The following is a 27,996-nucleotide window of genomic DNA, read 5'->3' on the forward strand; positions in this document are numbered from 1 at the left end:
GGTCCGACTGTCTTCAGCAGACATCTTTATAGGTTTCCTGCTAACAGCACTCGTACGTCTGTTTTCCGAACACTTCTTTGGTGGAGTGGATGTGGCGAGGCCGGTCCCATGTGTTGGCCAATCTTCTTTGACTCTGCAACAATTCCTTACAGATCCTCACTCAGCGAGTTCTTCGCCACAAGGTGCCATGTTGGAATTCCGCTGACCAGTATGAGAGCGTGACCACACACTTGTATCACCGAGTCACACGGAAAAATATGGGCTCCGTTTGTACATCACGGCCACTCGTGTTGCCAGCGCAAATGGAACGCTAGCCAAAGCTGTACACTGACTACTTTACCTGCTTGTCCCATGAAAAGATATTATATAGCAGAAATGTCAGAGTTGTACTCGCGTCTCTGACATACTGTACAGTGCTGTGCAAAAGATCATTTTTGAAGCTCCAATCTTGGCTTTGTAAAACTCTATACTCTTTTTGTATTACGCTATAAAACTTGTCACGTCAGGATTTGTGGGTGTCTGAGACGGATTCATTGGATTTACATTTTTTATGAGAAAATTATTTGGTTTTGTCTGACCTTTTGACACCGAGGTTGTACTGTGTAGAATTTAGTCATGGATGATTTTTTTTTAAATATATTTTTGTATGATATGTAATATATTTCATAATACTATTTTTTATTTGATTTTTGCATTGAAATTATGAAAGTTTTTTAATGAAAAGCATAAATGAGACTTTTGCACAGTACTCCTTATGTGGTTATACGTCTGAGGTGATTCATAAAGGACTTTGTCAGTGAGCATCTAAACGTATGCAGACACACCAATTTGTATACATTTCTATATTGCTTTTAGAGAAGTTTACACACACACACAAACAACAAATGCGCAGACACACACCATGATAAAAAGTCATTATTGACAAAAAGCTGCTTGGGTGGGTTCTAGCTTGATTCCGTACGCAGACGCAGTCCCCAAGTCCTGTCAATGTCAGGCTTGAGTCAAAAAGGCTGTTTGGTCCAAAAAATCTGAGCCGGTTAAAAACATGATGCACCATGACGGACCCTGATGGGAGAAGTGTTTCAAAAGTTTCCCCAACATTAACAGTGGCCTAATTTCAATGCTCAAGATGCAGCTGAGGTCAACATTTCCTGAAATCTAATAAAAACAATCTTTATAATTATTTCAACTTGGTTTGACCAAGTACCTCCTGAAGGTTTGCTATGCCAGATCCTCCAGGAGCTTTCCAACCGGAGCTGAACCGTCACCTAATTCAATAGGACTGACATCTGCGAGGACCACTTTGCAACCTTCAAAAGGTTTCGAAGTGACTGATGTCAGTGAGTCCGGTTAAGTTAGCAACCACGGATCAGGTTTTTTTATGGCAGAATGTCTTTCTTGCAGCGCAAATATTCTTCCAAATAATAAAATGCTCTGAAATGGTTATCTTCTATCTGACATCCGCATGTTTGATTTTTTTGATGATGATGATGATCATGATGATGTTGCTTCTTATCAAGATTTTGGAGAAACTCTAGAGTGGTTCCTTGTTATCAAGTGTTTTTTTGGGTGGGATTGTGCCCATCGTTAGTTGCTTGTTTGTTTACGTTCTTTGTCTCACTACCATTTTTTCTTTTGGCGTTCTACTCGGAAATCCAACAATGCAAAATGTCAAATTCTTCAGGAGTGTATATAAAATATCTCTACAGGTCATGTGAATCGGGTAATAAGTGTATTTGACAGGGAGGACGGCCCCCTCAGATCGACCAACCAACGTTCCCCAACGGTGATGTCAAGAACAAGGACAGGAACCAATCGAGAGTCCCGACTCGTCTTGAAAAGATCAATTAGACTGGAAAAACCAGGGGTCCATCGCGGATCTACATACCCCAACCCAGTCCTCCATAGAAGGCAGACTCACGTGGTCCATAAAGACCTGAACACACCATGCTTCACAATGAAGAGGTGACAGCATGTATGCCACACAAGAACAATAACTGGGCTTCCTGTGTGTACATCCATGCCAGGAGCGTCAGGGGACGTATTTTCACCAGCACATGACTTGTGCTTCATGGCTGAATGAAAAAAATAAATGTTGCTCTGGAAAACATATATGTCTGCCGGAAGGAACATTCCGATGAATTCTACGCAGCTTTCAACGACTACATCATCGCCAAAATCCTACCCACCTACGCCCTGCACTTGTAGTTGAATAGTTATTCACATCCTATATAAATAGAACCACTTTCATGTACAACGTTTTCACCACACAGCCACCAAAAGCAAGTGTAAAAACCAACATTAAGACAAAACCCTACCCAAAAATCAACTCAAATAATTCAAGTACTATTTCAAATATGTCCTCTGTGAATTTCAGAATAAAAAGTAAATATATAGACTTGTTCCTATTTGTGCCAGCTTCTATTATCAGACAAATGATTACAATGAATGCGTGTGTTCAGTGGCTAACCTACCCGAAAAGAAATCAACACAAAGACCCAGCTCACCCACACAGTTATCACAGTTTATACAGGTCTAGGGTGGCGTGGAGCACAAAGGAGCTCCACGTACCCGCAGCATGGCAAATGTGTTTTACCATTGCTTTTTAATGCTCAGACCCTTGATGTTAGAAAAAGGACAAAAAGGTCAAACGTTTGTGACCGAAGCCGTGGGTGCTTTTCTTGGAAACGGCTTCAGAGAATATCTTAAGTTCTTCCGCTGGAAAATTTTGCGCTTCTGAGTGTCATTTCAGCCTGGAAAGAGAACCGTTTGTCCCGCTCTGACCTTTAGACTTCAGGGCTCCTGTTTGATGTAGTAGGTCCCCGAGCCGTTGCTCTCCTGGTCAGAGGTGCCCTGTGAAAAGTTGAACTCATCCGCCTCCATTGTTTCCTCCTTCATTCGCAGGAGGGAGTCTACAGACATAAAAGACAGAAATGCAGACACGTCATGCTGAAATGCATCAGCAACATTCATGTTTCACATTTGAAAACATGCCGGACGATGTGGAGGGGTGTAACGGTACATGTATTCGGAATTCAAGTTTTTCAGGACGGTGCATTGGGTTCCTTAGCAGTTTTCCACATGTTAGGGTCTGCCCTGCCTAGCATTGTTTTTTGGTTTAACATTCAAAATTTTAGTAAAATTTTGCCTTGGCTTCCTGCTAAATAGCATTCGATTGGTTTACGCTGCAGTCTTGCATCAAACAACCGAAGACAAAATCTTGAGATATATGCACAATGCAATGTGGACAACAGTGTTTAACATTAGTGTTAAACATGTGGATTGTACCAAAGGGACTGTACCGAGACAGGGGTGCAAGAGCTCTGAATTTTACGGGGAATTTAATTTTTTTACAATTTTGTAAACTGTAATTGCTGTTGTGTTCATTTTGTTAATTAATGTTTTGTGCATTTTTTATGCTAAATGTCGAGTTGTCCATTTGTAATTGTATTTGTAGCATTTTTCGCATGTAAAACTATAATTACTGTCAACAAAATCAGTTTTGTGGTAACCCGTTTTAGATGTGTGGAACAGATTTACATTATTTTTATATGGGAAAATCTGCTTTGGTTAGGGTCCGTTTTGGTTTGAGTCAGACAGTGTAGAAAGGTTTAATGACGTTAACCAAGGCACCGCTGTACATCATTGGCTAATTTTGCCCAGCAATTGAGAAATGGATGTGGTTTGGCTTTACATTATTTTTATATGGGAAAATCTGCTTTGGTTAGGGTCCGTTTTGGTTTGAGTCAGACGGTGTGGAACAGATTAATGATGTTAACAAAGGCACCGCTGTACATCATTGGCTAATTTCGCCCAGCAATTGAGAAATGGATGTAGCTTGGCTTTACATTATTTTTGTATGGGAAAATCTGCTTTGGTTAGGGTCCATTTTGGTTTGAGTCAGACAGGTGGAACAGATTAATGACGTTAACCAAGTACATCATTGGCTAATTTTGCCCAGCAATTGAGAAATGGATGTAGCTTGGCTTTGCATTATTTTTTATATGGGAAAATCTGCTTTGGTTAGGGTCCGTTTTGGTTTGAGTCAGACGGTCTGGAACAGAGTAATGATGTTAACGAAGGCACCGCTGTACATCATTGGCTAATTTTGCAAAGCAATTGAGAAATGGATGTAGCTTGGCTTTATATTATTTTTAAATGAGAAAAATCTGCTTTGGTTAGGGTCCGTTTTGGTTTGAGTCAGACGGTGTGGAACAGATTAATGACGTTAACCAAGGCACCGCTGGACATCATTGGCTAATTTTGCCCAGCAATTGAGAAATGGATGTAGCTTGGCTTTACATTATTTTTATATGGGAAAATCTGCTTTGGTTAGGGTCCGTTTTGGTTTGAGTCAGATGGCGTGGAACAGAGTAATGATGTTAACGAAGGCACCGCTGTACATCATTGGCTAATTTTGCCCGGCAATTGAGAAATGGATGTAGCTTGGCTGACATGATGTCAGCCAGTGTACACATTGCTCCAAAATCTTCAACCATCTCTAATGCCCATGTCTGCAAGTGAGGAAGATGCAGTCACCAATGCAATTCCAATGGCGTTTTTAAAGTAAGATATTTTTATGACATGCTTATTTTGTCTACACAATTAGACAAAATGTGGCAAACTACTTATTATTATTTTTATTATTTGAAAGGATGTAAGTGTGTTGTGTGGGATGAGAATGTACTGTATGTTCACGGTTAATATGAGCTGGGTGGGTGGGTGTCTTTTTAGTAAAACACTCGCTTACATTAAAGCGCTAAAATACAACACAAACACTCATCCAGTTGCACACACACACAGCTCTCCTAAACGATGCTAAACCAGCTAGCTTCCATTCTCGTTTTGTAAGAAATTAGTTTTTTTGATCAACTTTTGCTGCATTTAGGCTGCAAATTTAGGCAAATTCTGTTTTTTATTGGCCAATACCACAATTTCATCGACTTTTCCACACGAGGAAATCATAAGGCCCAACCTACAGCCTTCGTCATGGCGAGTAGCGTTGGTGCCAAAGAGACTGTATCCACTTTGTAAAGATGGAGAACGGTGCTACAAACGAACTATTAATGCTGCACTACATGTCATCCACACATCAGTTCCCTGTGGTACTCCTGTTCAGGGGGGGAACGGAGAAATGGAGTCTATCCCAGCTGACTTTGAGCAAAAAGGCATCTTACACTTTGGACTGGTTGACCATCAACCATTCACAGTCACCAAGTTTGGGCTGTACCCACACTGCCTGCAACTCAAGTCAACCACAAGTGACACTTCAACAAATAAGGAACTCACAGTACTTACTAGATATTGTTACTGTTGCACTGTTGTTCTTTCATGAAATAAAACCGTGTATGGTATGGTTTGTTTGTTATCAAGCTAGATTTGGTTCAGACTTAGACAATGCAACACGTCCCAAAAGGAGTAGGAAGCTTGGAGAGCAGGACTGACCAAACGTTTTTCCAGTGAGGGCTGCATTGTGAGAGGATGCAACTTTGCCACTTTGATATTTTGTAAAGCAACACATGTAGGCATGCCTAGAAGTTGTATACCGTAATTCCCACTAAAAACAGATTTCTACATATATAAGCACACATGTCAACATCATAAAATGGCAAAATTGTGGCACGTATGAGTCTGTGAGGCCCAGCCAGCTCTTTATTTGGCAGGAGTCAATCATGAGCTATGAGAAAACTCACAACAAGCTTGGCAACTCACTGGAAATCGCAGAAGGTCATTAATCAATATAAACAGTCTCACTGTGTCATCTTACAGAGAACACTAAAATCATCATGCAACAACTTAACACTCAAAAGCTAGGTAAAAAAATACAAAACACTTCATCCGAGCAAAGCATTTAATTTGTCATTGCTGCTGGGTTTGCTGCAATGACGTCAGCCTCCCTCTGGCAGACAGAGTCAGATATCGTATATCAAACTGCAATATTGCAGTGGACGACTGCATACTGCAAACTACTAATTTTTTTATTATGCAACACTCGTCTACACACTGTGTATGCCAATGGCACTGCCTCCACCCACAAAATGACTCTCCCCGTTCATGTCGTTGTTCTATGGAACAAACACACCAAAGGTGCTTAAGGCACTGCACAGTGAACCTTCTTCCTACATGGTTAGAAATGAGGGACGAGGAAAAGAGACACATACAGTGAAGAAAATAAGTATTTGAACACCCTGCTATTTTGCTATTTCTCCCACTTAGAAATCATGGAGGGGTCTGAAATTTTCATCGTAGGTGCATGTCCACTGTGAGAGAGATAAACTAAAAAGAAAAATCCAGAAATCACAATGCATGATTTTTTAACAATTTATTTGTGTGATACAGCTGCAAATAAGTATTTGAACACCTGTGTATCATCTAGAATTCTGACCCTGAAAGACCTGTTAGTCTGCCCATTAGAAGTCCACCTGCACTCCATGTATCATCCTGAATCAGATGCACCTGTTTGAGGTCGTTAGCTGCATAAAGACACCTGTCCACCCCATACAATCAGTAAGACTTTAACTTGTAACATGGCGAAGACCAAAGAGCTGTCCAAAGACACCAGAGACAAAATTGTACACCTCCACAAGGCTGGAAAGGGCTACGGAGCAATTACCAAGCAGCTTGGTGAAAAAAGGTCCACTGTTGGAGCTATCATTAGAAAATGGAAGAAGCTAAACATGACGGTCAATCTCAATCGGAGTGGAGCCCCATGCAAGATATCACCTCGTGGGGTCTCAATGATTCTAAGAAAGGTGAGGAATCAGCCCAGAACTACACGACAGGACTTGGTCAATGACCTGAAAAGAGCTGGGACCACCGTTTCCAAGGTTACTGTAGGTAATACACTAAGACGTCATGATGTGAAATCATGCATGGCACGAAAGGTTCCCCTGCTTAAACCAGCACATGTCAAGGCCCGTCTTAAGTTTGCATATGACCATTTGGATGATACAGAGGAGTCATGGGAGAAAGTTTTATGGTCAGATGAGACCAAAATAGAACTTTTTGGTCATAATTCCAATAAGCGTGTTTGGAGGAAGAAGAATGAAGAGTACAATCCGAAGAACACCATCCCTACTGTGAAGCATGGGGGTGGTAGCATCATGCTTTGGGGGTGTTTTTCTGCACATGGGACAGGACGAGTGCACTGCATTAAAGAGAGGATGACTGGGGCCGTGTATTGTGAGATTTTGGGGAACAACCTCCTTCCCTCTGTCAGAGCATTGAAGATGGGTCGTGGCTGGGTCTTCCAACACGACAACGACCCGAAGCACACAGCCAGGAAAACCAAGGAGTGGCTCCGTAAGAAGCATATCAAGGTTCTAGCATGGCCCAGCCAGTCTCCAGACCTGAACCCAATCGAAAATCTTTGGAGGGAGCTCAAACTCCGTGTTTCTCAGCGACAGCCCAGAAACCTGACTGATCTAGAGAAGATCTGTGTGGAGGAGTGGGCCAAGATCCCTCCTGCAGTGTGTGCAAACCTGGTGAAAAACTACAGGAAACGTTTGACCTCTGTAATAGCAAACAAAGGCTACTGTACCAAATATTAACATTCATTTTCTCAGGTGTTCAAATACTTATTTGCAGCTGTATCACACAAATAAATTGTTAAAAAATCATGCATTGTGATTTCTGGATTTTTCTTTTTAGTTTATCTCTCTCACAGTGGACATGCACCTACGATGAAAATTTCAGACCCCTCCATGATTTCTAAGTGGGAGAAATAGCAAAATAGCAGGGTGTTCAAATACTTATTTTCTTCACTGTATATACATGGCAATATATGGAGGCTGGACAAATGATTTTAATTTTTATTTATTCTGTGATTAATTAATCCATCATCCCGGGTCTAGTGCAGACGAGACGGAAGGAGAAATATTCTCATGTTTTAATCTTGCAAGATTTTGTGTCACTCCAATAAATGTTATTTTTTTATTTGCTTATTTATTTGTTCTATATATACAGTATTCTATTTATTTTATTTTAAGTATTCAATGATTAAAGCCGTTCACACAAATCCCAAGCAGTTTCATGTTATGCCTTTTGTTCCCTTACTGTACCCAAAATGAACCAAACCGAGGTACGTATCGCACCGTCATTGTGTCATACCGTTACACCCCAGCTTCAGAGTGGACAAGTCACGCGCTTGAGTCTTGCAAGAGACACAAGCTAATCTCACTTGCCAACCAACACTGAACACGGGCAGTATTCATGTGAGGACAGTCATAAATAAAAACAGGTCAGTGGTCACACATGCAACATATGCTACATCCAGTCCCAAAAAAAAAGGCCATGTGACCCACAAACTGATGACCACCTCCTGCAGCAGAGGGCCCATCCCCGTGAACAGTGTGATGTTACCTGAATTGTGGGTTTGGTGGGCGTGGGTTCGGAGTTGGGACTGAGTTGGCCCCTCGACATAAGGGGATGGACTCTGCTCTTCATCCCCTGAGAAGCTCCTCCTCCTGCCTCCCTGACTGAAGGGCCGTCGACCAACCGGAATCTTCCTTTCTAAACATCAAGCCAAACTCTGGTCAGCTACCAGGGGCTTATTATACACAGGATATCATAATGCAAAACATTACAATGGAATCACACGCTCGCTGCCTATTTGAATAAGCCCCTGGTAATCTGACACCAAGCTGCCAGACCCTAGTCAGCACGATGAGGAACTTAATCTTGAACAACTACACAAGTGTTATACTTCAGCTCATAATTGCTAAAAGTTAGAGTGAAATCATGAATCATGAAACAAGCCATTCCCCAAACGGTATTACAGCATTGAAGCATTGCTCTCCTACCAAGAAGACTGAAGCCATCATGGTTATGCTAAAAGAGCTCACTAAGGAAAATGTAAATACTGTGCACATAAAACCACAATTCAGGATAAAATCCAAAGCTACATGGCCCTGTGTGAAGAAAAAAAAAGTGATTTCCCCCTAAAGCTAATAACTGGTTGGGCCACCCTTAGCAGCAACAACTGCAATCAAGCACTGTGGAGGACTTTGCAGAATTGTTGCCAATCTTGGGCCACCCTTAGCAGCAACAACTGCAATCAAGCGCTGTGGAGGACTTTGCAGAATTGTTGCCAATCAGCCACATTGGAGGCTTTTCCAGCATGAAGCGACCTTTTTGGTCAAGGTCATCTCAATAAGATTCAGGCCAGGACTTGACTAGGCAACTCCAAAGTCTTCATTTGGTTTTCCTTCAGCCATCCAGAGGTGGACTTGTCCTGCTACAGAACCCAAGTTGGTTTCAGCTTGAGGTCACCAACAGATTCAGGATTTTTTGGTAGGCAACAGAATACATGGTTCCATTTATCACAGCAGACCTACCGGATCCTGAAGCAGCAAAACAACCCCATTAGCATTACACTACCACCACCATATTTTACTGTTGGTATGATGGTGTTTTTCTGAAATGTAATCGGACACACAACTTCCAAAAAGTTCAACTTCATCTTGTCAAGTATTTTCCCCAAGGTCTTGGGGATCATCAAGATATTTTCTGGAAAAATTGAGACGATTTGATTGATTGAGCCTTAATGTTGTTTTTGTTCAGCAGTGGACTTGGTCTAGGAACTCTGCCGTGCAGGCCGTTTTTACCCAGTGTCTTTCTTGTGGTGAATGAACACTGACCTTAACTGAGGCAAGTGAGGCCTGAAGTTCTTTGGACGTTGTTGAGGGGTCTTTTGTGGGGTCATTTTAGTTGGTCGCCCACTCCTGGGAAGGTTCACCACTGTTCCGTGTTTTGGCCATTTGCGGATTACTGTGGTTTCCAAAGCTTTATATGTGGCGTTTTAACCTTCTTCTCCAGACTGATGGATCTCAAATGAGTTTTAAAAGGGGAAATAACATTTTCACACAAGGCCATGTGGGTTTGGATCATTTTTCTCCCTTAATAATAAAAGGTTAATAATAGTTGAGTTGTCATTGACTAATTACATTTGACTATCTGAAACATTTATGTGTGCTTGATTAATTAATTTGAAGACCACGATTAAGCTGATTAAAATTTGATTTTGAAGTTTATACAAAACTGGGGAAGTGATTTCTGTTGGTAAATGAGGGATTATCATCACATCTCTGCCAATGTAAACAAGGAAGTGAGAGCCTGGGTCGTCGAGGCAGGGACACATTTACTTGTTGGGTAGACAGTTGTGAGTATTTGAGCGATATTTGCGGACAAACTCCATGTGCAAAAATATAACATAAAATATAAAATTGAATATAAAATGAACTGAGTGGTGGTTCGCACCTTGGCCACACTGTCATGACATCGGGAAGATCTGGGTTCGATTCCGCGCTTGGCTTCTCTGTGTGGAGTTTGCATGTTCTCCCCCGTAAGCATCCCAAAAAAACATGCATGTTAGGTTTTTTAGTGACTCCAAATTGTCCATAGGTATGAAATGAGTGTGAATGATTGTTTGACTATATGTGCAATGCCATTGGCTGGCCAGTCCAGGGTGTACCCCGCCTCCCACCTGAAGACAACTGGGATAGGCTCCAGCATACCCGCGACCCTAGTGAGGATAAGCGACATAGAAAATCTATAGATTGATAAATGAACTGGTGTGATTGCAACATCACAAAATCATGCACGGTCCGGTAAGTGAGTGCCCCACAAACACATTTCATGATTGTGTACACATGACCATAAGGTCATTTAAAATATGTATTTTGGTCTGCAAACACGACTCACTTGAGAAATACTTAGAATGGAATAATACACAATAAAATACATACTACGGAAGTAAAAAAAAAAACAGGTAACTATCAGCTGCGCCCTCACCAAAACATCATCAGCAAACTCAACTTTCCTCTCTGCATGCAGCAATTCTCCTGTCCAGTTCACACAGTCGGAAATCACAAAACTCAGCATACATTAGGTGGCTAGAGTATCCTTGAGCATGTTCAAAGATACAGTATGCTCACAGTGACTAAGCAACAGTCATTTTTTCTATTTTCTTTCAATTCTTGTTTGTTTTTCCTGTATTTTACGTCCTTGGTGTGTTCTCAGTACAGTAGGGGTACGGCATCCTCACGCTCCGGTACGGAACGCAGTATTCTAATCACACTTCGCTGGAGTAAGGGAACAAAACGCAAACCATAAAACTGCTTAGCTTTTGCATTACATGATTTAAAAAATGAAGCATGGAAATGCAATTGCAATTGCAGCCCCGGTTTTCAGTGAAGGTGCGAGTGCAACAATCATTCTGAGTAAAGTGGTTTATTACCTGAAGTGCAGAATTTAAAAGTTGCAGAGCGTAGCATCATTCTTATGGCTGCTGAACAATGGCAGCAAGTTGCTTTCATCTTATGCACTCATTCTTTTCCGTTTATGGAGGACGGTTCAAAACAAGGTCAGATCTAGAAGGGGGTTGGGGTACCCTAGCTGGAGTCCAGAGTCGCCTCTGCGCACCAGTGCCACAAACGGGCGGACACCTCTACTGACGTGCACAAATTCCAGCCGCTGTAGTGACAATTAGAATAGATTCGACCGTCTCCATCTTAAATTATGTGGACTGTGGGAAATGGGGGCAGTCTACTGAGTATCCATTTACGTGTTTTTAATCATAAAAAGTCTAGTGTATATTATTATATTATTATATTTTCCATGCCTCACACTACAGTGTAGCAGCATGCTGTGTATTCCTCTTCACCCCACCTAACCACAATGCAAACACTACATATAGTATTTTATAGCAAAAAAAATTTAAAATATATATATATATATATATATATATATATATATATATATTATCGGGCATTCAATTTGAATTAAATTTCGTCTGCAGATAGATTTTCTTTTATCTTCTTCCATATCTCTGTCCATGAATTTGAAAGTTGTACTTCATTTTCCAAGCACAAATTGACTTGATGTGGTCAAAGACTCGATATAAATCCAATGAAGATGAAGGAGCAACCTACCTAACAAACATGTATACCAGGGGTGGGCAAACGTTCTGATTTGTGGGCTGTGTTGAGTTAACAAAATTGTCCATGGGCCAGAATATGTATTTCACACACACACAGTATTTTACATTTATAAATCTAACAATCCGCATTGAATTATTTGTGTAATTTTATTTGTAAAAAAGTGTCATACTATAAAGATATGTTCTCAATTCCCTTTTTCTTCAGGAGCACTTTAAACATCAGACCTTAACAAATTACAAAATAGAATTTACAAGCTTGTACGTTAAAAGTTGAAATACTAAAGAATGCAGAATACTGGCGGGCCGGATTCAAACGCTTGGTGCGCCGTATGTGGCCCCCGGGTCGTAGTTTGCCCACCCCTGATTTATACAAATAGAGTGCGCATGCTCACCGTGTCCTGATAGAACCTTTTCCTTTCCGATACGATACCAATATTGTAACCCTGAATATTGGCCTATGCAGATATGGATCCAGTAACACAAATCATACATACAATCATATCTCCTTTATGGTAGTTAATATGCAGCAGGATTGACAGCAATACGGCACTTTCCCCAAAGTAGGATTCAATATTAATAAATGGAATATTTTGGTAATTAGCGTTTATGACCTCCTAAATACGCTTTTCACCATTATTAGAGCCCTCTAGACATAAAGTAATAGTAATAGCTAATATTATTAGCTGAACTCCTAAGCATTGTGGGACATTGTGGCTGTAAATTAGTCGCATCGCTGTCAAAAGTACCGAACCTGGTGAGACAGAGCCTTCTCCATCGCTGCCCCCACCCTCTGGAACTCTTTGCCCCATTCACTCCGTGCTTGCCCTGACCTTCCCAGTTTAAAAAAAAACCCAAAAAAAATCCACCTCTTTAAATCTGTTTTTCATGTCTAACTTTTTATACCTGACTGCTGTGCCCTGCCCCGCTTTTACTCATGTTTTAACTGTGTATTAACGAATGAATGTTGTATTTTGGTGTGTCTTGTTTACTTGTTTTTATTCAACTCCATTCTTCTGTAAAGTGTCTGAGCATTTTGAAAAGCGCTATACAAATAAAATGTATTATTATTATTATTAAGGGTACGGCAAATGTGTACACTGGTATCCCAGCTGTACACTGACTACTTTACATTGTATCCAGATTTGCAAAAAAAATGCACTTTTCTGACACGGGAGGCACGGACATGCCGATATCATGGTAAAAGCGTACAAGACTGCATAGTAAATAATATCTACATTAATATCTACAATAATAATATTATGTGTTGGTCAACACCATTGATAAAGACATGTATTCAAATGACAAAATGTTACACAGTACAGTATTTTGGATAGATTTTTGTTGTAATAAGAGATACAGTATTTCTATACATGCAACGGCATGAATGTATATTTTTGAAGGTTTTTGATTATTTGTCTCATATTATTGTAGCATGGTCTCAAAAAATGTGACAAACATCTTCTGTCTTTCAACGGACAAAAAAAAAAAGCGTACAAGACTGAGTACTGAGTACTGAGGAATAAATGCTGCGTTATTTAGGTCAAAGTTTTTGTCTGAGGCTGAAACCTTTTTACGGTGAAACAGGGCTCACTTATATTTATTCTTAGATTACCATTTATAAACTGTATAATAACTCAAAACAATTCCATCTGTACTGTGCAAATAAATGTTCTTAGCACATTATGATTGACAAGCAGGTGAGCCATACGACACCCGACCTTACGTTGGGTAAGACGCCAGAAGAAGACATATGCTAAGCTAAACATGAGATCGTTTACTCACTTTTCTTTTGGCCTTTATACTGTTGGGACTTCTTCTTCTGCTTGGGTAGCGACTGGGACATTTCTCTGTTACCTGGAAGAAGACCATTTGTGATATTAGTACTATTACTACAATACTGTTTATAGTAGTAGAATAGTCAACCATTATACATGAACAGCTGCCAAAATCCGAAGTTACCGTGCAGTAAACCGCTTGCTGATTTGTCAGATGTTTCAGACCATCAAACAAATTTCAATATTAGCACAAGTGAACAAAAAATTTAGTTATTCGTATGTGTTTTTTTCCTCCCTTAGTAAATTAATAGAGAGTTAAAAAAATTATGAATATCATTTCTACAATGTTGCCTTGCACTAGTCCTCAGGAGGCTACACTCTTGCTGTGTGTGCATGCTAGTAGCCCCGCCTCTCCTCCCCTCCCCATAGACAAAGGTCTCACTCTGTTCACCGTTCTTCTATGAAGCATGTAGATGCTCAACCAATGCAATCTCTTCCTGCCTGTTTGGAGGCAAGAGACGAGGAAAACAGACACACCTAGGAATATATGGAGGCTGGCAAAAATATCTGAAAAAATTGTAATAATAATAATAATTAAAAAAAATAGAAAATAATTCATAAATGGACGTGACAAAGAGGCATGCACACACAGTATTGTGATATCTGTTATGAGGTTGCAATACATATTGCAGTATGGATTATGGACAGTACATTAGATGCAAAATGTGGAAGAGACTGGGACTCGGACCCATAGCAGTTCTTGTTTCAAAATGGAGTTAAAATGGAAATCCAGTCTTACTCTGGGAGGCAGGGGGCTGGAGCTGATAGCCCGTCAGCTGACACCAGCCCACAGGGTAAAGATCTGGCGACTCGCAGTCGACCCACTGGTCATACTCGTCCTCCCAGCCGTCAAAGTGGATCCGTAGTAGACGGTGTACAATTCTCGTCACCGTAGCAACACACACCAGTCGTGGCTCCATCAGGTCAACAGCCTCTAGCTTCATGCCTTGTCGGAATCCATGATTAGGAACTTCCTGTCAAGGCCAGAAGAACAGTGAAAATTAATATGTATATTGAATTGGACTGCATTGACAGCATTCAAATTTACTGGAACAGGTTTGCATGCTAGGTTAATTGGCGACTCCAAATTGTCCATAGGTATGAATGTGAGTGTGAATGGTTGTTTGTCTATATGTGCCCTGTGATTGGCTGGCCACCAGTCCAGGGTGTACCCCGCCTCTCCCCCGAAGACACCTGGATAGGCTCCAGCAAGCCTGCAGCCCTCATGAGGATAAGCAGTATAGAAAATGGATGGATGGATGGATGGATGGATGGATGTTGGCGGCATCCAGAGTCAAATATACAAAAGTCACCACCTTGCCGTCATGCTGCCATGTTGCTTTTTTTCCTCCCATTTGCTATATTAAATGAGCAAGGTCCATGTTTATTGCTTGTACAATGTTGATATTAGTTGGATATATATTTTACATTTTTTGCTAACTGTAGTTGCAGCAGGATAATGTCTTTAATAATAATAATTTTGTGAAAAGGGCGGCACGGCGGTCGAGTGGTTAGCGCGCAGACCTCACAGCTAAGAGACCAGGGTTCAATTCCACCCTCAGCCATCTCTGTGTGACGTTTGCATGTTGTTCCCGTGCTTGCATGGACCGTGCACCCTGTACTGGTGGCCAGCCAATCACAGGGCACATATAGACAAACAACCATTCACACTCACATTCATACCTATGGACAATTTGGAGTCGCCAATTAACCTAGCATGTTTTTGGAATGTAGGAGGAAACCGGAGAACCCGGAGAAAACCCACGCATGCACGGGGAGAACATGCAAACTCCACACAGAGATGGCTGAGGGTGGGATTGAACTCGGGTCTTTTAGGTGTGAACGCTAACCACTCGACTGCTGTGCAGTCCTCATTTGTAACTATTTTGTATAATTTTCTGTATGTAAAACTGTAATTACTACCTATAGAATGTTTTGGTATTAACATTTGTGGGTGTCTAGACCAGATTAATTGTATTTACATTATTTTCTTTGGGAAAATATGCTTTGGTTAGAGTCGTTTTACTGTGATTCATGATGTTAACTAAGGCGCCACTGCATTAGAGAAAGAAAAACAGGAGTAAATGAAATCCCACTACCATTAAGACAATGGGCTGTTCTTATCAGTCTAAGGAAATAAACTTAAATGCTGTTTAGAAGACGACCTGTCGTTTTCTAGGGAAAAAAATATGGTTTCATATTGGGGTTAATACGGTAATATCATAACAGACTTACACCTACCTTGTTAAATAGCTTAACAGGAGCAGCTACTGAACCAGTTTCTCTGAGGTAGTCGAACCATTTAAATGGCAGCTTTGTGTACCCTGCAGGACACAAGATTATTAACCATTTGCAATCCAAATCAAAATCATGATAAAATTAACTTTTCTCACGTTTCTCGAATGAATCAAAGAGCTTGATACAGTACGGGTTTACAGTACCTCGAGGGGGTGTCACGTCAATGTTGTTGATTTCACAGAAGCCAACAGGGAAGATGGAGGGGGAGGTGCCATGGTAGCAGAACCAGTCTGATCCGTCCACCGCCTCAGAACCATCAATTCCAATCATGAGATACCCGTCTGCCAACACCTTAAAATCATGGCCAGCGTTATTCCCAGCCCTCAGGATCGAGCCAATTCTCACAAATTCAACCAATTATGCCAGGCCTTGCAACTTTTTCCAGTCCCTGCACATGTGGTGGAGTTTGTTTAGCAACATATGCACGCAAATGTGTGAAAGAGAGAAATCCGTGTTTTCATGTCTCACATAAGGATTGTGGCTGATGGGCAAAGTTCTCCTTGAAACCTGCAATAAAAGCCTGTTCAAGTTTGGTGCTCCGGTTGTGGTCTCACCGAACAATTACCGACACCTAGTGGCTAATGTAAAATAGTACAGTCACAAGTTGTGGTCATAACGGCTTACACCAGCGGTCTCAAACACGCGGCCCGCGGAATAGTGTGCGGCCCCCGCCTTGATATGAAAGTTTAATGTTAGTGCGGCCCGCGCAAGTTTGATATGGATGCTGTATGGTATCATGTACCCAAAAAAAATTATTACATTTGATTAATGTTCATGTTAAAGGTTAAATAACTTAATAGTTATCCTCCCTATCCGTGTGGAAGTGGTACGTTTTTGGCTAATTAAGTTTAAAGGAAATAACTTGAAGGCTACCGTTTAGGTCGCTAGCTCTCTAGTTTGCGAGTTAGCATGTGTCTCAAGACCCTGCAGTTGCGCAATATGTTGTAAATAGTATAGTAAATTGTAAATAGAGTATAAATGTGACTATAGTCGTGTTTTGTCATGTCTACAGGGCTCTAATAATGCTTTGTTCATTTTAATCTGAAAAAATAATTTGTCTACCCACCAACTATATGTGGTTTCTTAAGTTTTTATTATTTGCCGTTTTATTATTATTATTATATTTATTTATTACTGATTGATTTTCTTTATTCTTCATTTGTTTATTTATTTTTCATCTTATTTTGTGCAGAAAAAAAAATTAAGATATTTGAGAACAGTGGAATGTTTTATCAGAGCTTTTATTGTAGAAAATCGGAACCAAAGCAGTGAAAAAGTTTGTATATTTTTCTGTTTTTAATAAATGCAGGTTTTTGTTTTTTTTTGGAAAACCTGATGCGGCCCAGCCTTGCCCAGACCCTAGCTCCAGTGGCCCCCAGGTAAAGTGAGTTTGAGACCCTTGGCTTACACCGTATTGGTGTTTTATGGAGCCATTTTAATAATTGGAAATGCTTACGTGTGGCAAAGAAGATACAATTTGCTTAGGTGTGCATATTTATTACTAATGTTGACAGAATGAGATATGTACGACTGTCCATTTTTCGAATACGACAAATGAAACTTAAATATACTTTATAGAGTAGTCAGTGTACAGTTGGTATAGAAAGCGTCATATCTATAGTAATATTCTTGAGTGCAGTTCATTGTTTAGCACACTGTAATTGATGTTTTGCTAATAGGAATACAGCCGCACGTTGTTGTGGCTAAATAAAGCCAATTTTACGATCCTCCATCTTCCAAATTCTGTGCCTTTTGCGGTTAAAGTTACAAAGATTGCATGCATTTACATAAAGAAAGCCTACGAAATAAGATAATAAATGCCTTTATTCGTCCCACATGGGGAAATTCCATGGGGACTGGTTATTGTGGTGTAGTATATATATGAAGATGTTTTGATTTAGCTACATTACCTTGAATAGCAAAAAGCCACTTACCTTTCTTACAGTGGCTACACATATAGCTGAGAGGTTGAGGGGATCAATAGCTTCCAACTTCATGCCATCTTTGAACCAATCCCCACTTTGGTCCACGTCTCTAACCTGATGACGACAACACAGAAAGTCCTTACTCCTTAAATCAGCCATCAATCAATATAGAACCGTTGTATAGTCGGGGTACTGATAATACAATGTTGCTTCATTCGGCTCTTCGGTCAAAGATAAGGACATCAGCCAAAAGTGAACATGTGTCATCTATGTAATTGAGGAGCAGTTTATATCAGACTTTCCACTCCTGTCATCAACCTTCACAAGCACCGTAACTGACATGCTCAGTATCGTCCCAAGCCTACGCCCAAATCAAGAACAAGACCAAAGTAAGTAACCAACATGTCACTGTGTGTTACCCTTTGGAAGAGCTGTGGCGGAGCATCAACTTGACCGTCCATCTTCTTCGTTACGTCTGAAAAGGAAAGGAATGGAAGGAGTTAGAATGACACCATGTGATGATGCATTTATGGACCTCTGTTTTACAGGGACGAGAATACAGTCATCCTCGGCTATGCTGTGCTTCAAACAGCTCACTCGAACTCGGTTTTTCACAAAGTAATCAATCAACAATGGTTGAATGGGGCTTATTATTAGTAAAAAAAAAAAAAAAGTAGTTATTTTTGGCTTCATTGAGCATTTTAAAGCACAAAAATTATTGAATGAACTAACTAAACGTAGTAAAACAAATACAAGGCAGAAGCAGCACTGTAATTGTGAATGTGGTGTTCTACACGACCGCAGTAACTACCCTCAATGCCTTAAGTAATAATCCTTAACATCATGTAATAGCATTTTAATTAATTTTATGCTTGACTGAGTGTTTTAATTGAATTTAGTTTAGTTTAATTGTTGTTGTTTTTTTAAACCTTATTCATTCATTTTTAATGTGGTTGACATAGGAATGGTGCACTGACAATTGGCACTACAATGCCAATAAAGGACTATTCTATTCTATACTATTCAATTCTATTCTATTCTGGCCACTTAGTGTCTGTGTTCAGTGAGAAGAAGGGCCAGACGTGACAACCAGAAAAGGCATGAACCGTGTCGCTAGTTTAAATGATCTCACAACGACACAGTAATAATCTTAACAACACAGGCTACTGTTGTGTCCATAACCACCGACAAGCTAAAAGTCAACTCTGAGTCTCCTACTTCACTGGCTATCGTGTCCACCCATCAGTAAGGTCCACTAAGGGACGTAGTTGCTCACCCGCATCATCACGGAGGAGTGGAAGAGGATTCCAGTATGTCACTGTACAGCTCTTCTCAATTCCATGACCAAGAGGATTAAGGCAGTGATTGATAACAATGGTGTTCAGTCTAAATATTCACTGCGAGGTCTACTCACTAAAATCAATCCTGCTTTCCAAGCTGTGCACTGACTACTCTATGTTATATCTCAGTTTCATGACTGCTGTATTGTCCTTGAGAATATAGCAATGTGAGAGGTATCGTCATCATTATCATAAAAACATACCAGATCTTTTAAAGCGGTGTCCGATGCTGCGTGACCATCCAATGTTATGAATGAGCGGGCTGTACATGTGGCACCAGAAGTCGTCCGAGCCATCCTGGCTCTCTTCATAGACTAGCCTGAGTCGACCTCCGATAACTTGCTCCACCAGCGCCACACGTGTCCGGCAGAGATAGTTTTTATCCACAACCTCCACCCGCATCAGCTTCTTAAAGGGGAACTGTGTGTTCTCATGAACCTACGGTACCACAGAAAGGATGAGTCAAACAGTGGCGGATGGGGGGGAGAAAAATGAAGCATTTTATACACTTATATGGCACATGTCCAAAAGGAGTAGGAAGAAGCAAAGCTTACTGAATCCTACCCCTCTGTCTATTACTTTTTATGTGCCATCATCCACAAATAATAACTTTGCAAATGTCATTGATGTACAAGTTGTAACAGTTTTGGTCCCAGTATTGACCCCTGGGGTACGCCACACGTAATATTTACACTTGTGTGTTGTTACCTTGGCATTAAAGTCGGGTGGCAGTGTTTTAGCTCCAGTAAGACGCTTCACGAGAAAGGCTTTCCAGTTTGAATACTTGTGCTGTATGCCTGCAAAAGATATTGCGTATCATAACACTCCATTATACGTTCACCAGTCTGACAAAAATAAAGATGTGAAGGGTTTTCATGTAGGGCTAACTTTTTGGAGGTACAAGAGGTTTTCCACTAGAAGCGCACCAGCCCACTGGATGAACCTCGGGAATGCAGAGATTACACCAGAAGTCCTTACTGCTGTCCATGTCAAAACCCTCATAACGCAGGAGAGCCTTGAACCCTGTGGAGGGAAAAGGCAAATATATTGTTATTTATGAAATACGGTGTTCTCAAACAAACTGCTGGTTCTCACTGTGGTCACAGTGAAGTGGAGCCAACCTGCCGTACTTGTAAGTACATGCTGTCTACAAGCAAAATGTGGGCAAAATTCGGGGATCTGTACGCCGTGCATGCAGACATAGTAAATCAGCTGACGACTGTAAACAATAATAATCGATATTAATTGATACGCATGCGTGCGATGCGAGTGCATCGGCTCATTCTGGATATACTGGATATGGATGCAATTGATGCGTGAAATCGAGATTCATTCATTGGGGGTATCGGTAAAATCCGATGCAAGCGCCGTTATATTTATGTTCAACTTCACCCAATCTGCTGTTCCCCAGGCGCCATGAATGCACCATCATTATTTGGCATTTATTGTTGAATACGGATGGAAGCCGTGAGGCACATACAACTACTAGTAAAACAGCATGGACGTTCGCACGCAAGCAGCAGCGAGGAAGTTTTTATATTTAACCCCCCCGCAGCGTTTAAATGGTATGTTTGGAAACACTATGGATTCTCAGAGAATGGCGGGAAGCTTGACAAAACGTCCGTGATTTGCAAAGAACGCCGCGTTAAGAAGCCGTACAACAGCAGCACTGCAAACTGACCCCCACTCCCCAAAAAAGGGCACCATAACACTGACAAGTCTACCGCCGCCTCCTCGTCAGTGGATCTTTCTAAATTGTCAAGGAGCTATTTGTCTGTCCCTGCAACAAGTGACCCCCCCCACCACTGAAGCACAGCAGGTGACATTAGAACAACAGAGCAGTTAGCTTCTTCCTGAATTTGGAAACAACTTTAAAAGGGTAGAAGTTGTTCTCCACTTTCTGCTCCTCACTACTGTATTAGCCTAGCTGCTAGTGCATTCATATTAGCAGACAGGAATATAAACAAACATTGATTGCATTAACTTTGTTGCTGCATACTGTATTTTTTACAGCGGTAATTATTGTTGAATTGTTTGACACTGAACCGCTGCTATCGGAATTGCATAGCTGATGTGGGAGAAAGTTGTTGCTGTTTTAAGAAGTGGTGCATGTTAAAAAAGACAAGTGCCAAGTGCCTAGAAGGAATAAAGCCAATTATTTTTTGTAGGACCATACTGAATTCCAGTTTTTCCCTTTGCTTATTTTTATCACGTTGAATTGCATCATATCATATCGGATTGCATTGATTTGAACTGAATGATTATCGCATCGTGAAGAGGGTGAATCATATTGCATCGTATCACCAGAAAATTCCATGCATCTTTAAAGTATCGTATCGGTGGCAGTGCATCGAGATGTGTATCGAATAGTCCTCAGTGCTGAAACTCACACCCCTAAAACACACATACATAAGCGTACATAAGCAGCAGTGGTCCTACCTGCAAGCTTAATGATTTCTGCTATCCAGTACACCTTGGTGGAGTGGTTGGTGTCAGAGTTGAGCACTTCAATCCTCACACCCTCTTCTATACCTCCCCAGCATGTCCCCATGGGGGCCTGAAGCACATGGTGTTTTCGGGCAATGGATGATATTTGTACATTGTACACAATGTGGAGTCCATTAGTTAAAGTTGATACTTACATGCTTGAAACAGCTGACTGGAGCGCCGGATGTGTTATTGCCACAAATATACTGACCCCAGTCAAAGCTTTCAGCAGTAACCACTGACATAAAAAACAAGAATGACAAGGTGAAGCCGAAAACAGAATGAAAAAGCACAGCGTGCACCTCGGAAGTGTCGTGACTTGCCCTTACGTACCAGCTTTTGATTTGGTCTGGTTCTGTTGACTCGCTTGGTACTGAGCATAAGCCGCCAACTTTGCCATAAGAGGTTGTTTCTGTAAGACTTTAGCCTTTTTTGTTGGTGGTTTGCCCTGGGAGAATAAAGCACACATATGGATTTATTTATTTTTCTATAGATGTCTATAGTACCTTGTGTACATGTACTCGTAATCAGACGTTAATAGTCCCTGCAGTGGTATGCAATACTGCCAGCCATTGAGTAAATTGGTCATAAACAGGTTGGAAGAATGTGTAAACTGTGCGGGGCGCATCATTTATGTATGTTCATTTCTGTAGGGGTACACCCTGGACTGGTCGCCAGTCAATCACAGGGCACATATAGACAAACAACCATTCACACTCACATTCATACCTATGGACAATTTGGAGTGGCCAATTAACCTAGCATGTTTTTGGAATGTGGGAGGAAACCGGAGTACCCGGAGAAAACCCACGCATGCACGGGAGAACATGCAAACTCCACACAGAGATGTCCGAGAGTGGAATTGAACCCTGGTCTCCTGGCTGTGCGCTAACCACTCGTCCACCGTGCAGCCCCACCTATTATATTATTATGTAAAAAAACATGTAAAAAAAAAAAAAACAACACTCCATTGTACAGCAACATTGTTATTATGTATATGCCGTGCCGCCCCATTTCAGGGGGGGGGCAGTCTCAGTAGGTAAGCCTAGACTTCCCGGTCCCCGGCCACCTCCTCCAGCTCCACCGGGAGGACACCAAGGCGTTCCCAGGCCAGCTGTGAAATATAATCCCTCCAGCGTGTCCTAGGTCTGCCCCTGGGCCTTTTCCCGGCTGGGCATGCCCGGAACACCTCACCAGGGAGGCGTCCGGGAGGCATCCGGACTAGATGCCCAAGCCACCTCAACTGACTCCTCTCCGCTCTACTCTGAGCCCCTCCAGGATGACTGAGCTCCTCACCCTATCTCTTAGGGTGAGTCCAGCTACCCTACAGAGGAAACTCATTTCAGCCGCCTGTATCCGCCATCTCATTCTTTCGGTCATGACCCAAAGCTCATGACCATAGGTGAGGGTGGGAACATATATCGACAGCTTTGCCTTCCTGCTCAGCTCTCTTTTCACCATGACGGTCCGGTACAGCGATCTCACGCTCCCACCTTCCCCTTACTCGTGAACAAAACCCCGAGATACTTAAACTCCTCCACCTGGGGCATGACCTCATTCCCAACCCAGAGGAAGCACGCCACCCTAATAAAAAGTGTTGCCATGGCAAATTGTGCGACAATGTGGAGGCAAAACGCCACTTTTGGCTTCTGTAAAGAAGCATACCCATTTTCCATACGAAAAATTTCCCTCTGCATTCTAAGGCAAAGTTATCAAAACCTGTCCTCTTTCACTAGACTGGAGGCATGTCCTTGTGTGAGGCATAAGGATAAGAAGACGCCCGAGTGGGCGATACTATGTCCTTCAACTAGACTATGTGCGTGTTCGTGTTCAGTGTAATAACAGGATGTGATATCAAGGTTTTATATTGTATCTTCTTTCCTGAGGAGCGTTGAGCATACACCTGTACAGATATAACACTTCCCTATTCAGGTGGAAAAAGATTTCCTCTGACAAAGACCTGATTCTGGACCTGTCCCAAAATGTTCACAAATTTGACTGTCATCATTGTGTCATGTCACACTGGAGCCACTAGGTGGTACTCAAATGCAGTGTACCTGTGTGAGGTATATCATGTTAGCTACACCGAGCATCAACACATCACACACACACGGATAAAAGCAGACTATACACTACCAACGCATAATGCAGAATATTAACCAAATACTATGCAAGCTTTAACCATGTGCTTTCCTGCCTTTTTTTTTTTTTTTTACAAAAAGTGTACAGCAAAGCACTCTGGGAAACAGGAAGTACTCCCATCGACACTAAACCCAGTGCTTGAATACAACACTGCGCTTCTACGCTTCTTGTGCATCGCAAGCTGGACCAAGTCATCGGTAAGCGTTGACTGATGTTCTTTAATTCTTCATTTTGCGCATTTACAACAGTTTTATGCATGTAAAACTAAAAAAAAATGTATGACAATCAACTGCTGACGACATCATCGATGGGCAATACAGCTGATTTCCATGTACAGTGGCATTTTGGTTAGCTCTAGAACAGGGGTGCTCATTAAGTCGATCGCGATCTACCGGTCGATCGCGGAGGTGGTACTGGTCGATCGCGGCGTGACATTAAAAAAATATCATCCTAGCATCAATGCTGTCACTTGATTGATATACAGGGCAGCCATTCAGATGGCAACTGAATGTTGCCCTTCGGGTGACCAATCAAATCAAACAACGTCTCTAAGTGCAGCAGAACTTACGATGTCAGCCTATCATCCATCCCCGTTACTTGATTGACATACAGGACAACCAATCAGATGACAACTGAATTTTGAGCTTTAGGTCACCGCTCATGCGTAAACAACGATGCAAAGTGCTAAGCTAGTCGGCGAATTGCGTCAGATTTTAAGCACTCGCTAAAGTTTATGGTCACTAAAATGAGTGAAGTAGCTGGACCAAGTAAAAAGGCAAAAACATATCACTTCCATACGGAATGGAAGGTGGACTTTTTTTCACAATGTCTTTTTCGAAGTGCGTTTGCCTGGCTAACCTGGCTATCAGCAGCTACTGTCCGGACTATGCATCCCTGGCTGATTCAATTCAGTGCAAGTCATCAAAGTAAACTCAGGTAATTACAAAAAATTTTAATAGTTAATTATTTGTGTTTTGCAATATTGGCTCATTTGGTTATGTAAGGTATATCAACATACATTGTACGTACAAATAATCCTCAATACATTTGAAAATAAATAGATGTTTTGCATTTTTGTAGTGGGTAGATCGTTTTGACTCGGTCATTTTAAAAGTAGCTCGCATGCTGAAAAAGTGTGAGCACCCCTGCTCTAGAAGGTCCAACTCTAACCGAAACGGATGTTAACCAAAGCAATTTTCCCCATAAGAAATAACGATCCAATTAATCTGTAAAGCCAAAAACTAAACAGGTTTTTCGTGTTTTAGGTACAACTTCATGTTTTTATATACCACCCCACCCAGGGAAGGAGGAGGCAAGGTACCCCCACCACATAGAGGCCCGGGCGGACGACATGGAACACTCAGCACCCGCCCCCACAGAGCCAAGCCCATGTACCCCATAAAAAAGTGAAAGAGTAATAAATAAAAGATAATTTATTGAATATTGTCTCATGTACAGCTATAATGAAATATTTGCAGGAATGTACTGACGTCTGTGAAGTAGTTTAAAAGATGAAATGAAACAAACACACGGGAGAAAGCACCTACCTGGAGTCTTGCCAATATGCTTGCTTTTTTGGAATTTGAAGAATAGCTCCGGGAACAGGAAACGCTGCAGAAACGCTTGGTTTTGGAATAAAAAGCATCCCGAACGCCAATCATTCCACACATCTCGCAGGTGGCTGTGAAATAAAAGAAAAGATGAGTTGGTCGCCTGTAGAGTGATGGTTTTCTCCTCCATCCTTGAATAACTTTCTTCACGGCTGAGTGGTTAGCGTGCAGGCCACACAGCTAGGAGACCCGAGTTCGATTCCACCCTCGGCCATCCCTTTGTGGAGTTTGTATGTTCTCCCGTGTATGCGTGGTTTTCTCCAGGTACTCCGGCTTCCTCCCACATTCCAAAAACATATTTTTTGCAGCCTGTAGCTGTTTGATTATTGGCCCGCATCAAAGGAGAATAATTTAGTAATATTAAAAAATAATAATTCTAATCATAATAATTTTAGTAACATCAAGTTGAAAAATTTAGAAGTTGTAATTTTTGAAAAATTCATTTGCTGAAAAAGAAAAAAGTTTACCAGAATAAAGTAAAAATATTCAGATGAAAATATATTTTCCTAACAAAAAATATTTTATTATTATTTTATTTTACAAAAAAAGAATAGCAAGATTTTTAGATTTTTTTTTAGATTTATTTTTTTTAGATTTAAAAATAAATTTTGGATTTATAGATTTTTGGAAAGAAATAGGTTGGGCTGGATCTAAAATTATAGAATATTATGGGAACAAAGTCAGAATATTATCACAAGAAAATTGACAAAATTATTTAAGAAGAAAGTTGACATATTAAAAAACCAACATCAACAAAAGGGGATTCATATTTTTTCTGATTGATTTTGCATTTGTGCTTCAATATGACTTAATACTTTCAACAACTCCAAAATATGTCAGAATGTACTTTAAGCTCACATAATACTTCAAAATCAGAGTACCCACCCATTCCGGCCTTTCCATCGGGGTACGTGTAGACCTGGCCATTGTTCTTGATGATGGGAAGACTGGCGGGGATGGACGGCACCACCTCATCCTCGCTCTCCTCGGAGCTGGAGCTGCTGGTAGACTCCTCGCTGCAGCTGTCGTAGCCATCGAACATTCCAAACGAATCCCTCCGCTTACGTTCTGAACGTGGGGTGCGCTCAGCCTTTACAAAAAAAATTAATATTAATAATTTGAACACCATCTCGGGAACACAAATGCTTGACAATGTATTGAAATAAAAAATGCCCACATTATATGATGACCTTGTAAACGACCTTTTGAGAGACGCTCAAGTTACAGTCATGGTCTTAACATTTTGATGGACATGCAACATAACTTCATGTATGCATTAACAAAGGAAACAAATATTCCTGTTTACATTTAAATCAGCATATTCCCAACTTTGTTGGTCGTAACCATAATGGGGTCAAAACAAAACAAACATTTTTTTTTCCGGCCAGCGACCCAGGGGATCAAATGTTTGCACTTTTGCTGCCAAATTTGGGATGGCTGAAATAATATTTAAAAAAATGAGACAATATATTACAGTCTACTATTATAATTCCTTCCTCTACCCACCAAGACAAAAATTGTATGATGCAAGGCTTCACTCCGTTCATGCCGTTGTTCTATGGAACAAACACGACAAGGTGCTGAAACTAATGCAGAGTGAAACCTCTTCCTGCCTGTTTGGGGGCGGGACATGAGGAAAACAGACATAGATGCAAACGGTTTTTAAAATTATTAAGTCATTTTTCCATTTATTGTGTGTTTCCTCAGCCTAGCGTCCAACAGACATTTTTTTATTATGAATGAGAAATGGAATGTTTTAATCTCACCCCTAATAAATACATACTATATACACAGTCTATGTGTATATGTATGCTTATGGTTTCATAAAGCCTAAATAAGGATTTATAATATGTCAGGTGTGACATTCAACCCAGCAGATGTGTATATATGTTCCAGTCGTGGCAGTAGTGGAACCATCTATGCATGTTTACATGATACGGATAATAAGAATAAGACGTTAAGTAGCATTAGCATAGTTTGCTAGCAAAAGCATTGAGATAAAAATGAGATTCAGTCGTTTCAGTGTAAAAATCAAGTTGAACCAATTGCGATTGAGTGGTTTTTATAATTAGAGCATTAAAATGGTAAATGCTGGCATATCGTAGTAAATTGTGGTGTATGATGGTTTAGCCGCTAGCTCTCCTAAACAGACAACAACAAAGGATTGTGTAAAGTAAAGCCAACGTAGTCGAAGGCTTGCGGCCTTGAATTTTGCCATTTTACTCACCAGATCCCGTGTGTCTTCCATTAGCCCTTCATATAGATAACGTTGACGTTAGCAGTACTTTGGAATTTTTAAAAAAAGTAGCCTTAAACTGTTGAAAACAGCAAAGACGAAAATACTAGCCAACAGGATATCAACAAATTACTCACTTGTGCGCATGTGCCACTTTAACCTACTTTCGTCTGATTGGTCAATCT

At 41.0% G+C, this 27,996-nt stretch overlaps 1 protein-coding gene across 2 annotated transcripts; it reads right to left on the reverse strand.

Annotated features, from left to right (window-relative positions):
* Positions 1-1,659: 1,659 nt before the first annotated feature.
* On the reverse strand, positions 1,660-27,967 carry mbtd1 (mbt domain containing 1). Of its 2 annotated transcripts, XM_058061330.2 has the most exons (17): positions 27,803-27,967; positions 26,461-26,665; positions 25,513-25,646; positions 22,157-22,271; positions 21,979-22,061; positions 21,776-21,893; positions 20,225-20,359; positions 20,045-20,133; positions 19,540-19,774; positions 18,416-18,471; positions 18,006-18,110; positions 16,215-16,362; positions 16,015-16,097; positions 14,513-14,747; positions 13,721-13,792; positions 8,362-8,511; positions 1,660-2,912 (listed from the first exon to the last, which is right to left on the reverse strand). In XM_058061330.2, the coding sequence occupies exons 1-17, from the start codon at positions 27,821-27,823 to the stop codon at positions 2,794-2,796; spliced, it is 2,103 nt and encodes a 700-aa protein (XP_057917313.2). In that variant the 5' UTR covers positions 27,824-27,967; the 3' UTR covers positions 1,660-2,793. The 2 variants fall into 2 exon arrangements, with proteins under 2 accessions (XP_057917313.2, XP_057917314.2); XM_058061331.2 differs by lacking the exon at positions 8,362-8,511.
* Positions 27,968-27,996: the final 29 nt, after the last annotated feature.

Source organism: Doryrhamphus excisus, linkage group LG2 (genome assembly GCF_037039965.1).
Source record: "Doryrhamphus excisus strain RoL-2023G ecotype Guam linkage group LG2, RoL_Dexc_Guam_v1.1, whole genome shotgun sequence".
Classification (NCBI taxonomy): Eukaryota; Metazoa; Chordata; class Actinopteri; order Syngnathiformes; family Syngnathidae; genus Doryrhamphus; species Doryrhamphus excisus.